This window comes from Rhopalosiphum maidis, chromosome 2 (genome assembly GCF_003676215.2).
Source record: "Rhopalosiphum maidis isolate BTI-1 chromosome 2, ASM367621v3, whole genome shotgun sequence".
NCBI lineage: Eukaryota > Metazoa > Arthropoda > Insecta > Hemiptera > Aphididae > Rhopalosiphum > Rhopalosiphum maidis.
This window is the reverse complement of record NC_040878.1, coordinates 24,519,922-24,537,709: the sequence shown is the minus strand read 5'-3', so window position 1 is coordinate 24,537,709 and position 17,788 is coordinate 24,519,922. Positions and strand designations below refer to the sequence as shown.

Genomic DNA, 17,788 nt, shown 5'->3' with positions numbered 1-17,788 from the left:
ACAACACTTGATTTTTAATAAAATTCAGTATTTATTATTGGAATGTTTGTATTTAACATTTTTTTCTTAACTATTACTTGCCTACTAACTAATGTAATCCATACCAATGTTTGTATATCATACTTTATAACTTTTTATTTACTTGTTTTAAGTACGGAGATTTTATATCGGTAAAAAATTTACTTACCGATATATTTTCTGTTTATTTCAATTGTTTCAATTATTATTTTAATCAGAATCTTATATTAATTTATTAATATAATTTTTAAATATTTATAAACAAAGAATGTGAACTAATAGAACTAAAAATGTACATAGATGATACATGTAAGAAATTCGAATATTAGTGGTATAAGAGTATTTGTATCCAGTTCAAAGTATCTCTCTGAAGCTTATTTTTCATATTTACGTTTTATCAGAATATTTGTGTAATATTCTGACGGTTAACTGAAGTATTGTTGACAAGTAACATACTTTATTTATCTAACTTATTTAACTATACTTTTCTTATGTTTGAAATGTTTAAGTTTTTGACTAGCGTAGGAAAACTAACCGATTCAATATCATAAAGGTTATGCAAAAGTTGCGATATTAAGATATAAGGTAGAGAAGGGCACCACCTGAGAGTAATTGGCCAATTTGGCCGGTGTTGCCCCTCGTTTTTGATTATTATTTTTGGTAGCTGCAGGGCCGCGGGCGCTGTACATTAGTTTAACCAACCAATTTCTACCCTCTTTCACTTATTTTTATCTTAAGTACTACTCCTTTTACTCCATTGCAATAATGATAAGAGTCATAATAATAATAATAATTTATAGCAATAATAATTATAATAATGAGAAAATAATAATACTACAAACCAAATGTTTTTATCTTTATTTTTTCAGAATTCTTAAAGTTAAATCAACTTACTGAGTCTTTTACTTCTGGTATGCAATGATTTATTAAAATACTATACGGACTTAAAATAAAAAAGTATCTGGAATACAATGGAAAAATACTAAATTTGACATCATGTGTATACTGTACAATCATGGTTTATATTTGTCAAAAAATAAAATATTTCCCAACCAATTTTTGTATTTTGTTTAGGTTTTTTATAATATTATTTCCATTTAGATTGATTTATTTTTGTCAATATGTGTCGTTAATTTGTTTCGTGAACATCTCCTTTAGGGTTGCCTCAATAAATAATACATATGTGTCGGAAAAAAATCTTTCGCAATTCTCAAGTCATATATTTAAATATTATCGTTTTTCTTATAAAATTACAATAATATGATATAACTACTATAAATACTTAGTTAAGAAAGAAAAATTAGAAAAGTAAAAAAAAAATAGACAATATGGTGTAGTTAATCAACTTTTCTGATTGAGAAGTTAATGTTTTAAAAAAATATAATTTATTAATGTAAAATAAAAAATCATTACTATTATTTTTTTAAATATTTAACTGCATTAAAGTATTTTAAGACACTTTTAGGTAATTTTTGTATATAATATGATTATTTATTACTAAATATTAACTTCTTGATCAAAAAAAGTACTGGCTTACTATTCTTTATGAATATATACTTTTATATTTTAGTTATAAACTCTAAGTAAAACCACATTAGTTGTTATAGTGTTATATAATAATTATAATCGTTAATTTTATTAATACAAAGTAAGGATCGATATAATATAGTAAAATAAAAATACAAAATATATACTCGTCGATGTTAAAAAAAAAAGGAAATATAAATCATTTTTTATTATTATTTTTTTTAATTTTCATCAATATTTTTATTTGCCTATTATACTTAAGAAGAATTCAATCATATAGTATCTACTTATATTATGATGATTTTCATTTTTTATGTTATCGTGCTTTGTGTTGTATTAATGTTATTATTCGTTTGTCGTTTTTTTTTTTTTTTTTTTTTGGTAAATTTTATCTATTTTTGGAAAGAACTTTGTAGAAAAGTAAAAGTGTTCAGAATAGTTTTTGAGAAATTATTTTAATATTACAATAAAGTAATGTATAAGCAACACCTTTTTTTTTTTATCGAAACACGCTTATCTTCTAATTTTAGTTTAACATTAGTCGTTTTAAAAATTTTATCATGAAAATATTTTTATCATAAATATGGAAAAAAATCTAATTTCAATCTAAATTTAATCAGTTTCATTTTATATATTATGTATCAGGCTATTCTTTTTGTTCTATATAATATTTCTTAGAATGATAATATTTGATATTTAATTTCATGTTGGTATTTCTTCTTTATTAATAATAATGTGTACAGTGTATTAAGTATAGAAACATTGGCCAATGCAATTTTTGTATCTAAATTACGATAAAAAAAAACAATGGAATCTACTGAATAAAGTATGGAGTTTAACGAGACTTTATATCTTTCATGTAAATTATTTAATAACTACCTACAATTATATTATATTTAAGTTATTACTATAAAATAATTTATTAAATTGCCGATGATGATATAAAAATATGGATATAATATTAAGTTTGATGTTTTTTTTTATTACTTTAAGTAATACAATATATCACACTTTATCTGCTTAACCAAACCACAAAAGATGATTGGCACAACAAATCGTGCTTCATCGTATAATACATAGATAATATTATGTCTTAATGATACGAAATTATTATTATTATTATTATTTTTGAACGACACCTTCAAACTTTTGATTATAGTTTTTGATGGACAATTATTTATCAGAAAAATGTCATAACCTTATAAGTTAAATGATATATCTCTAAAGGATAAGAAACAACTTTTTTTGTATTAAAAGTGTCGCCAAAACGTTCTTGTCAGAAAAAAAAAACACCAATTACTAGCCCTAAAACGTCTACTTTTCAAAATCAAATTTCGATTAGTATCATTCTGTCATGTTACATTCTCCTAAAAGTAAAAAGGTGCTATATCATTCTTTTTTAAGAATTCTTTGTTTATAAACTCACTGAGCCAAAAAATAATTATTATTTATTGTTGATGGTTTTGGAGCATATATTGTATAGCACAAATATTTTAAATATGTCACAAACTATTTTTATACCTTTATTATTATTGTTTACATAAATATTTTGGTTCACAGGTAGCTTGGATGCACTTTGAACAGTCTGCCATATTGACCGTAAATAGTCATGTAATTACTAGAAACCCAAGAATTACCGTGTCTCACGATAAGCACCGTACATGGTTTTTGCATATTAACAATGTGCAGCAAGAAGATCGGGGCCGTTACATGTGTCAAATCAATACGATCACTGCTAAAACTCAAATCGGATATCTGAATGTTGTCGGTAAGTGATCAATATAATGTATTATACCTTATATTTATATTTTAAATGTATGAAAATAACATTATTTATAGTTTTTAAAATAATAGTTTATTATAATGTTACGCTCGATATAGAATTTTAAATCTTAATTTCCAATACTGCTATTCTGTACCTACACTGTATTATGAAGTTGGTTCCAATAGTTTTTGTGTTTAAGTACCACCACATAGTCATACATTCTGTATGCCTATTTTATAACACGTATTTGTTACGTGACTGATCTGTATAACAATAAAAATATTAAGAAAATATTATCTATTTATGTATTTAAATTGGTAACCCGATGAATGGATACCAAATAAGCACTCTAAATCTCAAATACTAATTTTGTACGGGCACGCGGAGAAAAGGTTTACGAGAGAAACTGTATTTTGTTGAAAATAATTTTCTAAGTTAGAAACTTCGTGATTGTATTATAATTAAATAGTTATTGACATTGGTTGATTTATAGATCTATTAATAAAGAAAAATATCATTATAAAAATGTGTTGGTGGTGATTACGATTATTTTTCTTTAATTATATGACGTAATTTAGATTTTAATTGAAATCCTCTTACATTAATGCAATTTTATAAAATCTTCTTGTCTAATTTAAAATAAATATTATATTAATAACCTATAACTAAATATAAAATATAATAATATATTATACACTGTTACTTGATTTTGTTCAGGTTTAAAATATTTTAAATACGTGTATGTATTACGGATGTAACTTCCTATAGTCTATATACGTTTATTCGTTCATTATGTTTTGAATTGTGGTTCAATTGATGATGTCTCTATTAAATTTGTCATTTGTACCGTAAACACAACGTACATAAATGTTGATATGTAGGCATATCACCTCGATTATTTGGTTAACCACAAAATTATAATAGTACCATTGGTAATGAGTATGTGATTTATGATCGGGAATCCGAATATAGTTTTAATATCATTAATTTATCCTTTAAACACGGTGAGCAGTGCAAATGAGTATTATAATAGATATGGCGCTAACAAACTTAATCAATTAACATGATTAAAACGTAGCTTAAAGGCGTATAAGAAACCACAGTTAAGTAAATTTATTTTATCGTTACAAAAACGACCCTTAAAACTTTAGCGTCATAAAAATGATAAAAAAATAGAAAATCTAACTGTTTAAGGTATAAATTATAGTTCATTTCAGTTAATTTTTGTTTGTAATTTTTGCCATACTATTATCCTGTGATAGGTGTATTGGTATGAATTGTGGAAATACCTGTACCGCACATCTCATCATAATATTGTCAGATGTCATACACGACGATCTATGACAAAATAATAATGTAAACTATACAAGTGTAATACGTTGTATTTATAACACGAGTATTATATAATTTTGCTATAAATTCTCGTTGATTTAAGCTATAAAAATAGCTTAAAAAAACATTTCATTAGAAAAACATATACCCATCGTTAACATGAATTATTATGATATTTATCATAGAAAAATCATCAATAATATGTGTCATATTCCTTGCAGCTCGCGTATGTATAACGATTACAACGTGTGCGATATACTCCGCGAGCTTATATACGTGTACGGACCACGCGGACAGTCGGTGAGCGTTTTGCGAGCGTAAAAAACACTACGTTATAGGTAAAACAATAATAATATTATTATTGTCTATGCCGATGATATTGTTATTATCATTGTTGTCGGCGGACGAAAAACCGGAACAAATGTATACGACACCGTCACCGGTCACGGGTATAATTATGTGGGCCCCGTTCGTGACCGAAAATAAAGACCGTCGGTCACGTTGTCCCATAAATAACTCACCGCCCCCCCTTAATTGGCGTTGATATATTATATTGTTTTCGATGTACGGCGTATAACGTTATATATATATATGACGTAATATATATAAAAGTTCCGTTTAAACTTGTAAATCCCCCGTGCGCCTATTAATTCATAATTCGCTTTCGGCCGCCACCGACCGTCGCCCCCGCCGGTAGTCCGCGGCACGGCGAATAGGATTCGGGGGGACGGGGGCCGGCGAAGATGTGACGGCGGCGTTCCTGCGGGGCAGGCGGCAAAAAAGACTGGCGCACGTGCGGAGGGTGGGGTGGGGGGGGGTGGCGACGGGATTCTATAACTTTGAATTGATTGCTTGTCACCGTCCGCGTGATATATCATTTTGGCTCGCGTTGACAACCGTATAGGGTACCACCTGGGAACCGCCGCCTCCGCCTCCTCTCGCCGCGATCGTTTTCGGTCCGATCCATTGCTCATTTATACATCTCCTCCGTACACTACACGCGCGCACCGGCAATAAATATACATTATAATGACGTATTACGGCGCGCGCGCGCACGTGTGTGATCGTTTTTTTTTATTTTTTTTTTTTCATTTTTTTTACCCGCGACACCGGTACGCGCCGCCACGAATCGTGAAATCGAGAGTCTTTCCGGACGAGTGACGTGTAAACGGTTGCCGCCGATTAATTCCGGCCGCGAGTTCGATTCGGCACGACATACGGCAATAATAATACGACAGGCACACCACGCCATCGCCTGCGCCGTCTCTCGTGAACACGTTTTCGGGCGACGCGGTCCGTACACAACATACTAATAATACGCGGTCCGCGGGCGTCGCGACTGCGATTGATTTGCAAACGCCGTTTTCGACGTTCGTCTCGGCTGTAAAAATGACACGGCGGGCGATTTATCGGACGTGGTAGATACCTACGCCGTAGTACTGACCGCGCAATGACCGCTCCGAGTGGATGTCGAATCTATTCGCGTCATCGTGATGTATTGTTGGTACGGTCGTTTGTGAACATTTAAAACTTTATCGACGATCGGAGCCGTTTAATATCGTAACGTTACAAAAACTAACAATCCGATCCAAATAAATAACTGCACACTGTGTAGCGGTTAAATTGTTTTATCCGTTTTTGGGATCGATACAGCGTAAAATATTGTGTATATTTAATAGGTTCGCCGCGTATCTTTTAAATGGAAATTTATTTTGATTGCTTAAACGAAGTTTATTAGTAATTTGATTTCCATACCAGAGTGAACTGTAAAATAAGATTTTATTTTTAAAATCGTAATTTTATTTTTCTATCGAATAGTAAATATCACTAATATAGGTAATATAATATTGTGTTTACTTGTAATCGTAATTGAAATATATACCTATACAAATATAAAATACATATTTAAACAAAACCAATTCTAAATACGATTCACAGATTACCATATTAGATGTTAAAAATTCGCGCTATTAATTCTTCATAATATCGTAATTTTACTAGTTACCTATTATTTACTATTTTATTTGTTAAAGCATTTTCGTTCAAGTGACATCATATAATAGAGAAAATAGTTTTTCAAGCAAAACTTAAAAAAATAAAAACATTTTACATTTTGAAATAAACTATTTATCATATTTATTATATTAATAATTATTTTAATAGAATATAATATTATATATCATATTATATTATTGACTAGTTTTATTAAATTTTGAATCAATACCGCTTTAGGAAGTTCTATTAATTGTAGAACGGTTTGAACTGTTTCGTGTTATACATGTATAGTTAAATGTAATAGTTTAAAATTAATTTAATATTATAAAAATATCATTGTTTATACTTAAGTAAACGTAACTGTTACACTTACAAGTCCTCACAAATAATATTTATAAATATTAATAATTTTTTTATAAATTTCAAAATTATTCGTAAATTGTTGTGAACTTTGTTAAAATTTGCACTTGAAATTTGAAACTTTTATTACAAAGTAGACTTATTATCTCGAATACATTATTATGGTTATAAAAATAACTTATGTGGGATCTTGCATTCAATTTTCAAACTTTATGACCGAATCTTAATAACATTTTGAACAGAAAATTTTTTTAATTTATAGCTTAAATTTAATCTAAATATTTTGAGGTGATTCTAATTCTATTGAGTTTTGACTATGATAATTTAAGTAGCAATGGAATGTTTCAAGTTTCTACGATTAATCCTTTTTTGAATTATAATAAAAAACTAAAATCGTTTCATGCGAGAAATCGTTATTTATTATGCATGAATATCCAATTTCCTCGAAATTTAAACTTTAAACACTTATAAAAAATATTTATGGAAATGCAGTCCAGTTTTTTTATAAAAGTATTGTATACTAAATTTATATATAATCATGCATTATATTTTTAAGCTATAAGTGGGTTGCATATTGAAAAATGTATGCATTTTTTGTTACAAAATAATTAGTGAATTTCGACAAATTTGTCCGTGATTACTGATTTTTATATAAAACTTCCTGTTTTTCACACATGATTTTCTCTAAGCTATGTTTTAATGAACATAAGGAAACATGCAAACTCTTATACGTCTCTAACCCTATTGATAACATAACGTTATTATTTGAAGTTGGTATAATGGATGTGGTTAAAAATGTTTTAACCGGAAAACCTTAACGAAGTAAAATGTCCGTCAAAGGGGTTAGGTGTGATTATATAACTACTAGACGGCACGATAGAACGTCTGTGTCACAAATCATTGTGGACAACTGAAATATATCTCTAATTAAGAAAATCATAATTAAATTTTAATGATTAATGTATATTCTCAAATGTCAACTGTGTATTGAAGTATTTCCTACAGCGTTTATATTTTAATTTAATTATTTACTTACATCATAAAAAACATTGGTTGGTAGTTAGTTTTTTGTTTATTTAATGGATAAATTATTGTTAATATTATTATAACTTATTCAAAGTATTTATACATTTTATAAATTACAATAACAATTTATATACGCATAATAAGTATAATCATTTAATGATGAACATAATCAGTATCTCCCTGTTCTACGGGATGTGAATGTAATCCACATCAATATAATATGTGACACGAATTAGTTATCATCATGAATTTTATATATTTAAGCTTTTAACACATATTTTAAAAATATAATAATAAAACGATTTTATACTCATAAGCTGATAGGCAGATTTAATCATCCATTGAACATAAAAATGTAACTTAAAATCATCTTATATGTATGCACTATGCGCATATTTGTCAATGCTTTAAAATTAAAGGACATTAATGTTAACGGGTTACGAATTAAACCCTATTCATATAAAATTCTTGTATTATCAGCAATAACTATGAATATAAAATAAAACATTTTATTGAAAAAGCAATAGCTCGTTCTTTGTTCTGTTAAGAGTTTATAATTCGCTATTAACTTAAATTATACTTTACATAATTATTGAATAATATGAATAAAAATAATAATAATAAAAATAACAATTTTACTCGGTACTGAATACTGATATACTACATTGTAGATTTTAAAATTAAAATATATAGCACGGCTAAGGTATGTGTCAAATCAGTTCTCGAAAGCAATATAATATAATCTAACTTCTACGAAATATATTTTATAAATCGTTTCTCTTTTTAAACGCTGAAGATGTTGATTTTACAACAATGTGTTTTTTTTTTTTGTAATCACATTTCCGAGCAGTAAAATTGCTTAAATTTATAAATTTAATGTGATGGTAGTTTTTAATAGAGCATTTTATTTAGTACTTTAGAGGTTTAAAAGCAAAATTTTTTAGTTAAAAAAACCTATGGGGAAACATTATGAAAAACAGAATTTGTACACAAAACCAGTATTTGACAAAATCAATTTTGTTTTTTTTTTTTGTGTAACTTAAAAAACGAATAACCATAAAATATGACATTTTTACCATATGTTTATATTAGCATTTTCTGTACATGATAAAGTTTTCCAAATATTATAATATTACTATATTTTGACAAAATTTGATATTCACTTGAAAAATAATGATTTTCTTATTATTTTTATTTTTTTTTTTTTGTAATTCAAAAGTACAAGGTATACTTGAAACTTTTAACATATAAAAATCACTATATTTTAAACATACCATGATATTTTAAAATACAATGTTTTTGTTGAAAATTAATTTAAACATTTCAACTTTACCGTATTACTAATAGTAAAATAAATTACTTTAATAGCAATAAAAATATATCAAAATATAATATTATAGTAATATAGGCTGACAGATTGTTTCTGCTCAGAACTGTTTTTCGTGTTCAATGATTTATCATTGAATTCATATTTAATACATTCATTACACTTATTACAGTGACTTTCACAATGATAAGGTACACTCAACACCTACTGTACAACAAAGTGGTTACTTGCATTCGTCCTTTTTAAGTTTCGTGATCTTATAAATTATTTAAAAAACTGAAAATAATTTTAATTTAATTTATAACTTAATATTTTAGTTAAATTAAAGAGTCGCGTCTTAATATAATTAAATTTAATAACGATTCAGATAACTAAAAAACCATTGTAATTAACAATGATAATTTTTCTACTGTTATACCTTTCCAGGATTTTATAAAAAAGCACGCACAAATTTCAAGAATTATATTTTCTAAAATACCGTAATCTGATGTCTAGAAACAGTAATATATAAATATTAAATAATAAAATTAATATAATTTTTATAATAAAATTAACTCTAGATGGTTTTTAATAACAGAAATATGTATTTAAAAATATTATGCACATAATATATATATATATTATTGTTTATAAACCTAAACATATGATATGATAGTCTTATAACTACATTAAAAGTTATGTTTATTAAGTATTCCTGAATACGAATTATGAAAATTATTATGGGTTGGTTGCTGGTTATTCCCATTATTATGGCAATGGAAGCATTTTATGCGAGAATTGGTCTGTCTAAACGGGAAGATAATAAAATCTCGATGTCTAAAATGACTAGGAACACGGATGCTGAGACGTTTAGCAAACAGAGTTCATCGATTTGTCAATTAATTTCCAAATATAACTCTAGGTGGGTGTCTTATGACGTTTGGATGATAACGATTTAAATTTGAATAGTTAAATAAAATAGTTCATGGATAATTAATAAGCATATAATGATGTGGACTATACTTTCACGGTAAGCTCAAACACTTAAGAATCAGATTTTACAATTCTATAAACTTCTAGATAACGTTAAACTCATATGTATTTTATTAAGAATCTATTTCAATTTAATACTAAAAATATAATATATTGATACGTATTGATAAAAGCATTAAATTAATTAAAAAATAGTCCATTTTACAAACATAAAACAATATTTTTTGTTCAACTATCTATTTTTTGTATTAAAACATGGACCGCCTAAAATAATTAAGTAATAACTAAAATGGATCGTGAGTCAAAAAATGAGTATGTAGATTTTTGACCACTGCTGAAAATTATTATAGAGTTGGTATTCATAGAATATTAGACTATATTATTTATAGTGCACATTTTCGTTCACCATTATTATGCAAAACGTATTTATTTTATGTTTTTCTTTTAACCCATAAAAGTGACCAGTCGGTAATGTATTTATCTGAAATATCATTATTAATCCAGAACTCTTTTCCTATGGTAGCTTAGTGTAACGAATATTATTGGCGAATATTTTTTAGACCTCATGACATGTACGCTATACATGGAACGGCTTTTAAACGAATGTGTGTTATGTGTTACGTGCGTGGGTGTGTGTGCACGCGTATGATGTACCAAAAGTCCTTTGATGCGATTCATAAATAAATTGGGTATCGTTATCCCGGTATCCGGAGTAAAGGTAAAAATACAAACCGACCCGGTCAGTATATTACATTACCGATAAGGGGAGACAAAAGTCACATTTCTCGAGAGACACTTAGATTTTCTGGCCAGTGTGTCGTATAAGTGCACTTGTACGTCTCTGGTTCGTGGTCTGTGATAATGGAATACGGTAAGGTGGACGATCGTAACGGAATTCAAAGATAGGTATAGTTATACATTATACCTTTACGTATGTATATATATATATATATATATATATAAATTATTTCAATACGGAAAGCGCATATGCGCATATACTGAACACGAATTCAAACAATTTTTTATTTTGTTTGTTTATTTTTTATTTTTTGCTTCCAAATTATATTTTATACCCTTAATATAATGTGACGTTAACAATTACGACGACGATCGACATGCGTTTCGAATATTTTTGAGAGTAATATTTTAATTTAAAATTATATAAAATAAATTATATTACGGTATTATATCTACTTCTAATATAATATGGATTTTCAATACGAGTGATAAAGCCGCATCATGCTAATTAATATTTTATTTTTTAAATACATGGAAACTTAATACAAAACTTTTGATGCACCCCGTAACGTATACTGAAAGACATATTTTATGCAAAATGTAATATTTCTGCATAACGAAGGTTTCCACGCGTTATATAATAAAAATGCAATTATAATATGAATAAAACCTCCGTTATTTTCCGTATTGGCCAATGTAATAATAAATATATAACCGCACTGGTCTGCGTTTTCATCATGGGTTTCCATCTATAATAATAATATTCACTATAACGATACATCTAAAATGTATACCACTGGCAACTTAATTTTGGATTTTTTTTCTAAGGCTTGACAGAACGTCACATTAATTAAAAAGTCTTTGTAGTCGTAAAATAATGTTATTTTAGAATTCAATATTATAAAAAATATAAAAATACTAGTATCATATTAAACAGCAATATCTGTATACTTACATTGATGATAGTAGGCGCTGTATTACAAAATATGTCAGTATATTATTATTACGAGTATTATAATAATAAGATTTAAATATAAATCTGTATCATGAAATCGTTTTTATTCTGCATTACGTGGTATATAAAAAAATTGAAAAATGAATTGGCATTATAAACATAGAAATCATAAAAGTTTATTGAGTTCGATTAATTTGTCTCTTCAAGATGTGATTCGTAACTTGAAGTTTTTATCTGATAAAAAAAAAAATAATAATAATAAAAATTAAAAGATGGATATAAAAGTTTTAAAAGTTTTAATATTTATTTCATAAAACCTTTGCACGTTTATAAAAAGTAAAATTCTAGAAAAATGAATGTTTCATCTATATTGTTAGAGTTTTAATATTCAGAGTAATTCAATAAGATAAGATAAATAGTACTATTATTGTTCAAATAATAATCATTTAATTTATTATTAATTATTTAATTAATCAGTGAACCCTACAACTATAATAGTTGTAATGAATTTCTCTTTAATTTCGTTGATTTGTTTATGGTCTGAACGAATTATATAATAATTTAAAAACCGATGAATGATGTTAATAACTCAGTGGAGTGTCTTACAGTAATAATGGTGTACGTTTCGTTTTAAAGCAGTTTGAAAAATATTCCGTTCTAACACAGTAAATTAGGTAAAAGTGAATAAAATAAAAGTTTAGGTAATACATACAATTTTAATACTAAATCTGTAAAATTAATTTTAAAATGTATAAGATAAAATGATCAATATTATAATATTTTCTATCAAAATTTTGTTAATAATCATGCAATAATAATATGTTGAATTCGTGTTAAGCTACACAAATTATTTAATGTAAATGATTTTCGAAAACATTATTTATGAAATAAAATTGCTGATTGATATTTTTAGCGTTATTCATAAAAAAATATTTAAGCGAATTACGCTCTAGCGAACTATTAATGGTATTTTTTTATATTATCAAAAGCAAGTAAAGTTTGTTAATTTTAAATAATGAACCTGCTAATGTTTAGATTAAAATATATAGTAAACCGAATAGTTTTTAAGCTGGCAGTATGAGCTTCTATAAAAAAAACCTTCTTATAGGAATTTGTAGAGCCGTTTTTATGTTATAAATATAAATATGTAGTCTTTGGTGAGTTTTATGCGTAAAGTAAGGAGTTTTTAGGAAGGTAAATAATGAATGTTTACTAAATGGATAATTTGGTTTGCATATATTATAGTTCATTTGTACATCACCAGTCGCGGATATTATACACTTTGAAGTTATTATAACAAAGAAATGTAGTAATTGTTTCTAAGTAAATATTGTCTCGTACCGTTATGGTTTGGGGCATATTGCATTATACGCACATTTACATATCCAAATCCTAATTATAGTGTAGGTACCTAAATACGATTGTTCGTTACATAATTTTATACCTAGTGTTAAAATGTATTCTTGTTTTGCATATGTTATTTTTTTATCCGGCCAATGCTTCTATTAATTACCATGTTTCAAATTAAAATAGATAGCCACATAAAATATTTTATATAAATATATTTGTGTATGAATTCATAGAAAATTGGATTATTATTGTTATATTATACCACAAAATTAATTAGTAAATTATTATATCATAATAATTGTAATACGGTTGCAGCAAATATTATTATATTTTTTTGGTAGTATAATAAGGCTTTAAAATAATACGGTGTTAATTAGCTTACAATAGTTTTAAGTTTTAGATAATTATTAACATTTTTAAGGTAATATTATAATACATAATAAAATAATCAATTAAATTAATATTAGTATCTTTGTTCTATATAGTATATACTTCTTGCGAGCTCAAGGAAATCTATATTGTTTCATTCTTGTCCATGATCGAATGTTTCTTTGGATGATATTGCGTTTATATTTTATTTTGTTGAGCATGTTGGTGGGTAAAAATATTATTAATTATTATCAAAGTATGATTCTTAGATTTTCTTACTAATACAATTTAATTATTAAGCACTTATTTACAGATTTCATTTTTATTTTAATTTTCTTAATCACATTTCTATTATTATATTTTTAGTGAAATAATTTGTTATATTAAATAATATTAATAATATTTTTCAATGACTAGTAAACATTAATATTATTATCAAATAATAACATTATCAATTGAAATGATTTTAATATGTATTTTTGTAAATTATTAATACTTTTTTTTAAAATATTATTTAAAATATTAACATTTACAATCTATATAAATATACAATACATATTAGCAATTTGAGAGAAGGAATCAGGAAGTGAGAGTCGAAAGTGGACAACTTGTCCAGTGATGGCGGCACTCCAAGGTAAATTCATTTACGATTTAATATTGTTAATAATTAACTATGGTATGACACCGAGGAAGTACGTATAAATGAAACTAGGAATAATTAGGTTATATTTTTGGATTAAACCTTTTCAACTTCTTAAATTTGTAATTTTTATGACCTCTTTCAGTTATTATTATTTACCGAATAGAGTGAATTTTTTTAAGTATTATTATAAAATGTGACTAACACATCATTATTTGTATTGTACATGGCATATCACATCTTTGTTTCATATTTTTATTATTTTTTATATCCTTGTGTTTTTGAATTATCGACGATTATTAAATTTATAGTTTTGGATACAATAAATAAGTATTACAAATTACTTATAATATAATGATTAATATTTCATCGTTATTTTGATTATTATACAAATGATCTTCAGATGTATGCTCTATAAAGCACTGGATAAAATCCACTTCCGATTCAATGTAGGACTTATAGATATTTTTCATGATTTCTTACGCATCGGTTGGTCGAATGAATATTGAACGAAATTCTTTACAAACAGGGAAGTACATCGGGTACGAACAACATTTCAATAAGTCTCGTCATTCCGAATGGACCCTTCAGACTACAGATACCGTCTGTTCGTTATCGTCTACACTTTCATAATATTATATACAACAAATAAAAATAAAGGACACTCAAACAGGAAAATGCGTCATTATCATTCAAATGTCGAGTTTGGGGAAGGCACTTGTTATGCTCCGATGGTGTATTTATAACCATATATGTTCACCCCGTTATTATATTATATATGCCCAGAAGAAAACCTGTGGTTGTGGTCTTTGTTTTTCAAAATAAAAATAAAATTGCTTACATTATACATTATTGATGAATATAATAAACGAGTATACTTGAATTAGGCATAATTGTTATTATACATAAATAAAACAAATATAAACAGATATAACTGGTATAAAATACAATACTAAAAAAAAAAAAAAAACAATTATATCGAAGAACTTTCAATAGTATTTTTTTAAGATTTGAAAAAAATATATATAATATCGGTTTTCTAATTGAAATCATGCATTATATTGATTACATAGGTATTCATTTTTAGAGTGAAAGTACAGCATCAAATTAAGATTAATGGCATGCTTAATAAATTTTAATTTCGTTATTTTCTTAAATTTGATATTGATTCGTCTCTATTACTTATAGTAAGTACTTATTTATAACTAGTATCTATGTATCTTAAATTGTCTGACCCCCGTGGCCAAAACACAGTCATAAATTAAATATGAATATACATATATTTTTTTACTCTCCCGTATTTTGACGAAAATTGTATTGTATAAAAATTAAAACTATTAGAGAAAAACAAGAGAAAGTATTATAAAAGTCAGAAAAAATATATAATTTAATAAAAGTTTAGTCTTGTACAACATTATTGCGTATGTTTAGATACATTTCATATACATTTTGTGATCTTCCAAATTTTCAAAAGACTATTGTCGTCAAAAGAAAACTCCGAGGTAAAAGTAATACGATTTTTGACCATTACGCAGTTCATCTGTGTCCGAGACTATTATAGTGCTTTTCTTCTCCTCTCTCTGCTCTCACTGTCACTCTATCTCTCTCTCGCACATAATATTTTTCTCGCAAAGCTCTCCGGTAGATTTAGGCCGTGGGAAAACACATACAAGATATCAAAACACGGCTATATTACGAAACGATTTTTTGGCCTTTTTTTCATTTTATTTCATACACATTTAGAGGAAAGGAGCAGCGTAGGTCGGCGGTCGACGTGTAAAAGTCCAGAGGCCAGTAATAAAGAACGATAAAGGGGGAATAAAAAATAGATTAGTAAGTGAGGCACGTTTTGCATTAAGGCTGGCAGTGTATGTGGAGAGAGGTAACCGCCGTCGCCGACGCCGTCACTGCCGCTGCCCCCTAAGCTACTTCTCGCCATCTGGCATATATGTGTATAGGTGTATGTGTGTGTGTGTGTGTTTGTGTGTGTGTGTAAGGGTATGTGTATGTATACACACGTCTTATCGGAATGCCGTGCACACGTCTCTCTATACGGTTTCTGACCTTTGGAAAGGGGGGAAAAGAAAGAGAATATATATGACACATCGCTAATCTTTATTGCCAACGGTGCTTACACTGCCGATATGTAATATTAATTATTTTCCTAACGACGTATTTTGTCTCAATACTAGTTCTATAATATATATAATATTTACGAGTACCACCTGCCCGTGCGCGGTGTACTGCTGCAGCGTAGTAATATCAGTGCACTCACTATTATTATAGAAAAAAAACTTATTCAACAGAAGAAATCTGTATCTATATTATAATAATTAATACTATATTTTTTTTTTTTTAAACCGGTGACTTTTTACAAATTACCGATGGTCAATGCATTTTTATTCGGTACCGATTAAATAAACATAGTTTTCTTTTCGCATTAATTTAATTTTTAATTTCATTATATATGACATTTAAAGTGTACTATTTTTTCAACGTGTCGAAAGGAAATTTGTTCGTCACTATAACGCGTATATATGTATATACATATTGTACACAGTCACTAACATTAGTGAGCAAGACCTTATTCGAAGTCAAGAGTAAATTAAATTAAAACATTACTAATTTTTCGAATTAAATCATTTTTATGATACAGTTCACAATAATGTTTTCATAAAGGACACGAGATGTGCGCGTTTATTAAATTGCTTAAAATGCGTTAACCAAAAAAAAAAGAAACCTTTTTAATTGAATAGCTAAAAGGCTTATTATATATAATGTGTGACTTTGTTATTATCACGTGTATACAGTTACTCACATTGTGGTAAACACTAATTCTGTATACATTTTATTAAATTTGTACTAGCTTCAGGATGTAGACTATCCGTAATATATAGGTAGTATGATAGTGGTTATAGTTATTGTAGTGAATATTGTGTACGATTTACGATGATGCGATATGTATGTTAAATTGTTAATACAATATTGTATTATATAATATACTCTATCTATACATAATATTATGTATAAACTAATGACGTCTGTACTGGTTTTATAGAATTTGAAAATATTGAAATAATTAGCATCAAATTTTGCATACATATTTCTTGACACTCGGTAAGTGTTCATATGGCTTCGTTTTTCAATTTGTATAGGTCGCGACACTTGTTTAAACCACGTTCAAAAATATACTAAGCGGAATAGGTATTTAATCCGTCACATGCGAATTGTCCATTTCGGTTGAATTAAATAGCAAAGAAGGTAGTATATTGACACTGAAATACGCCAATGTAGCGCTGTATTTTATATTTATTCATTCTTTCACGGATGGAGTTGAGTTATAAAATATGTATTATATAATGAATGATAATATACATATTCGCTATACACAATTAATTATAAAACAGAAAATAT

General features: G+C 27.1%; 1 protein-coding gene across 2 annotated transcripts in view; it reads left to right on the top strand.

Annotated features, from left to right (window-relative positions):
• The window catches only part of LOC113551370 (neurotrimin-like), an 85,575-nt gene that overhangs the window by 29,785 nt on the left and 38,002 nt on the right, over positions 1 to 17,788 (top strand). For both annotated transcript variants that reach the window (XM_026953578.1, XM_026953576.1), the window contains exon 3: positions 3,106 to 3,313. In XM_026953578.1, coding sequence (XP_026809379.1) covers positions 3,106 to 3,313 — 208 coding nt within the window. The remainder of the gene's footprint in view (positions 1 to 3,105; positions 3,314 to 17,788) is intronic.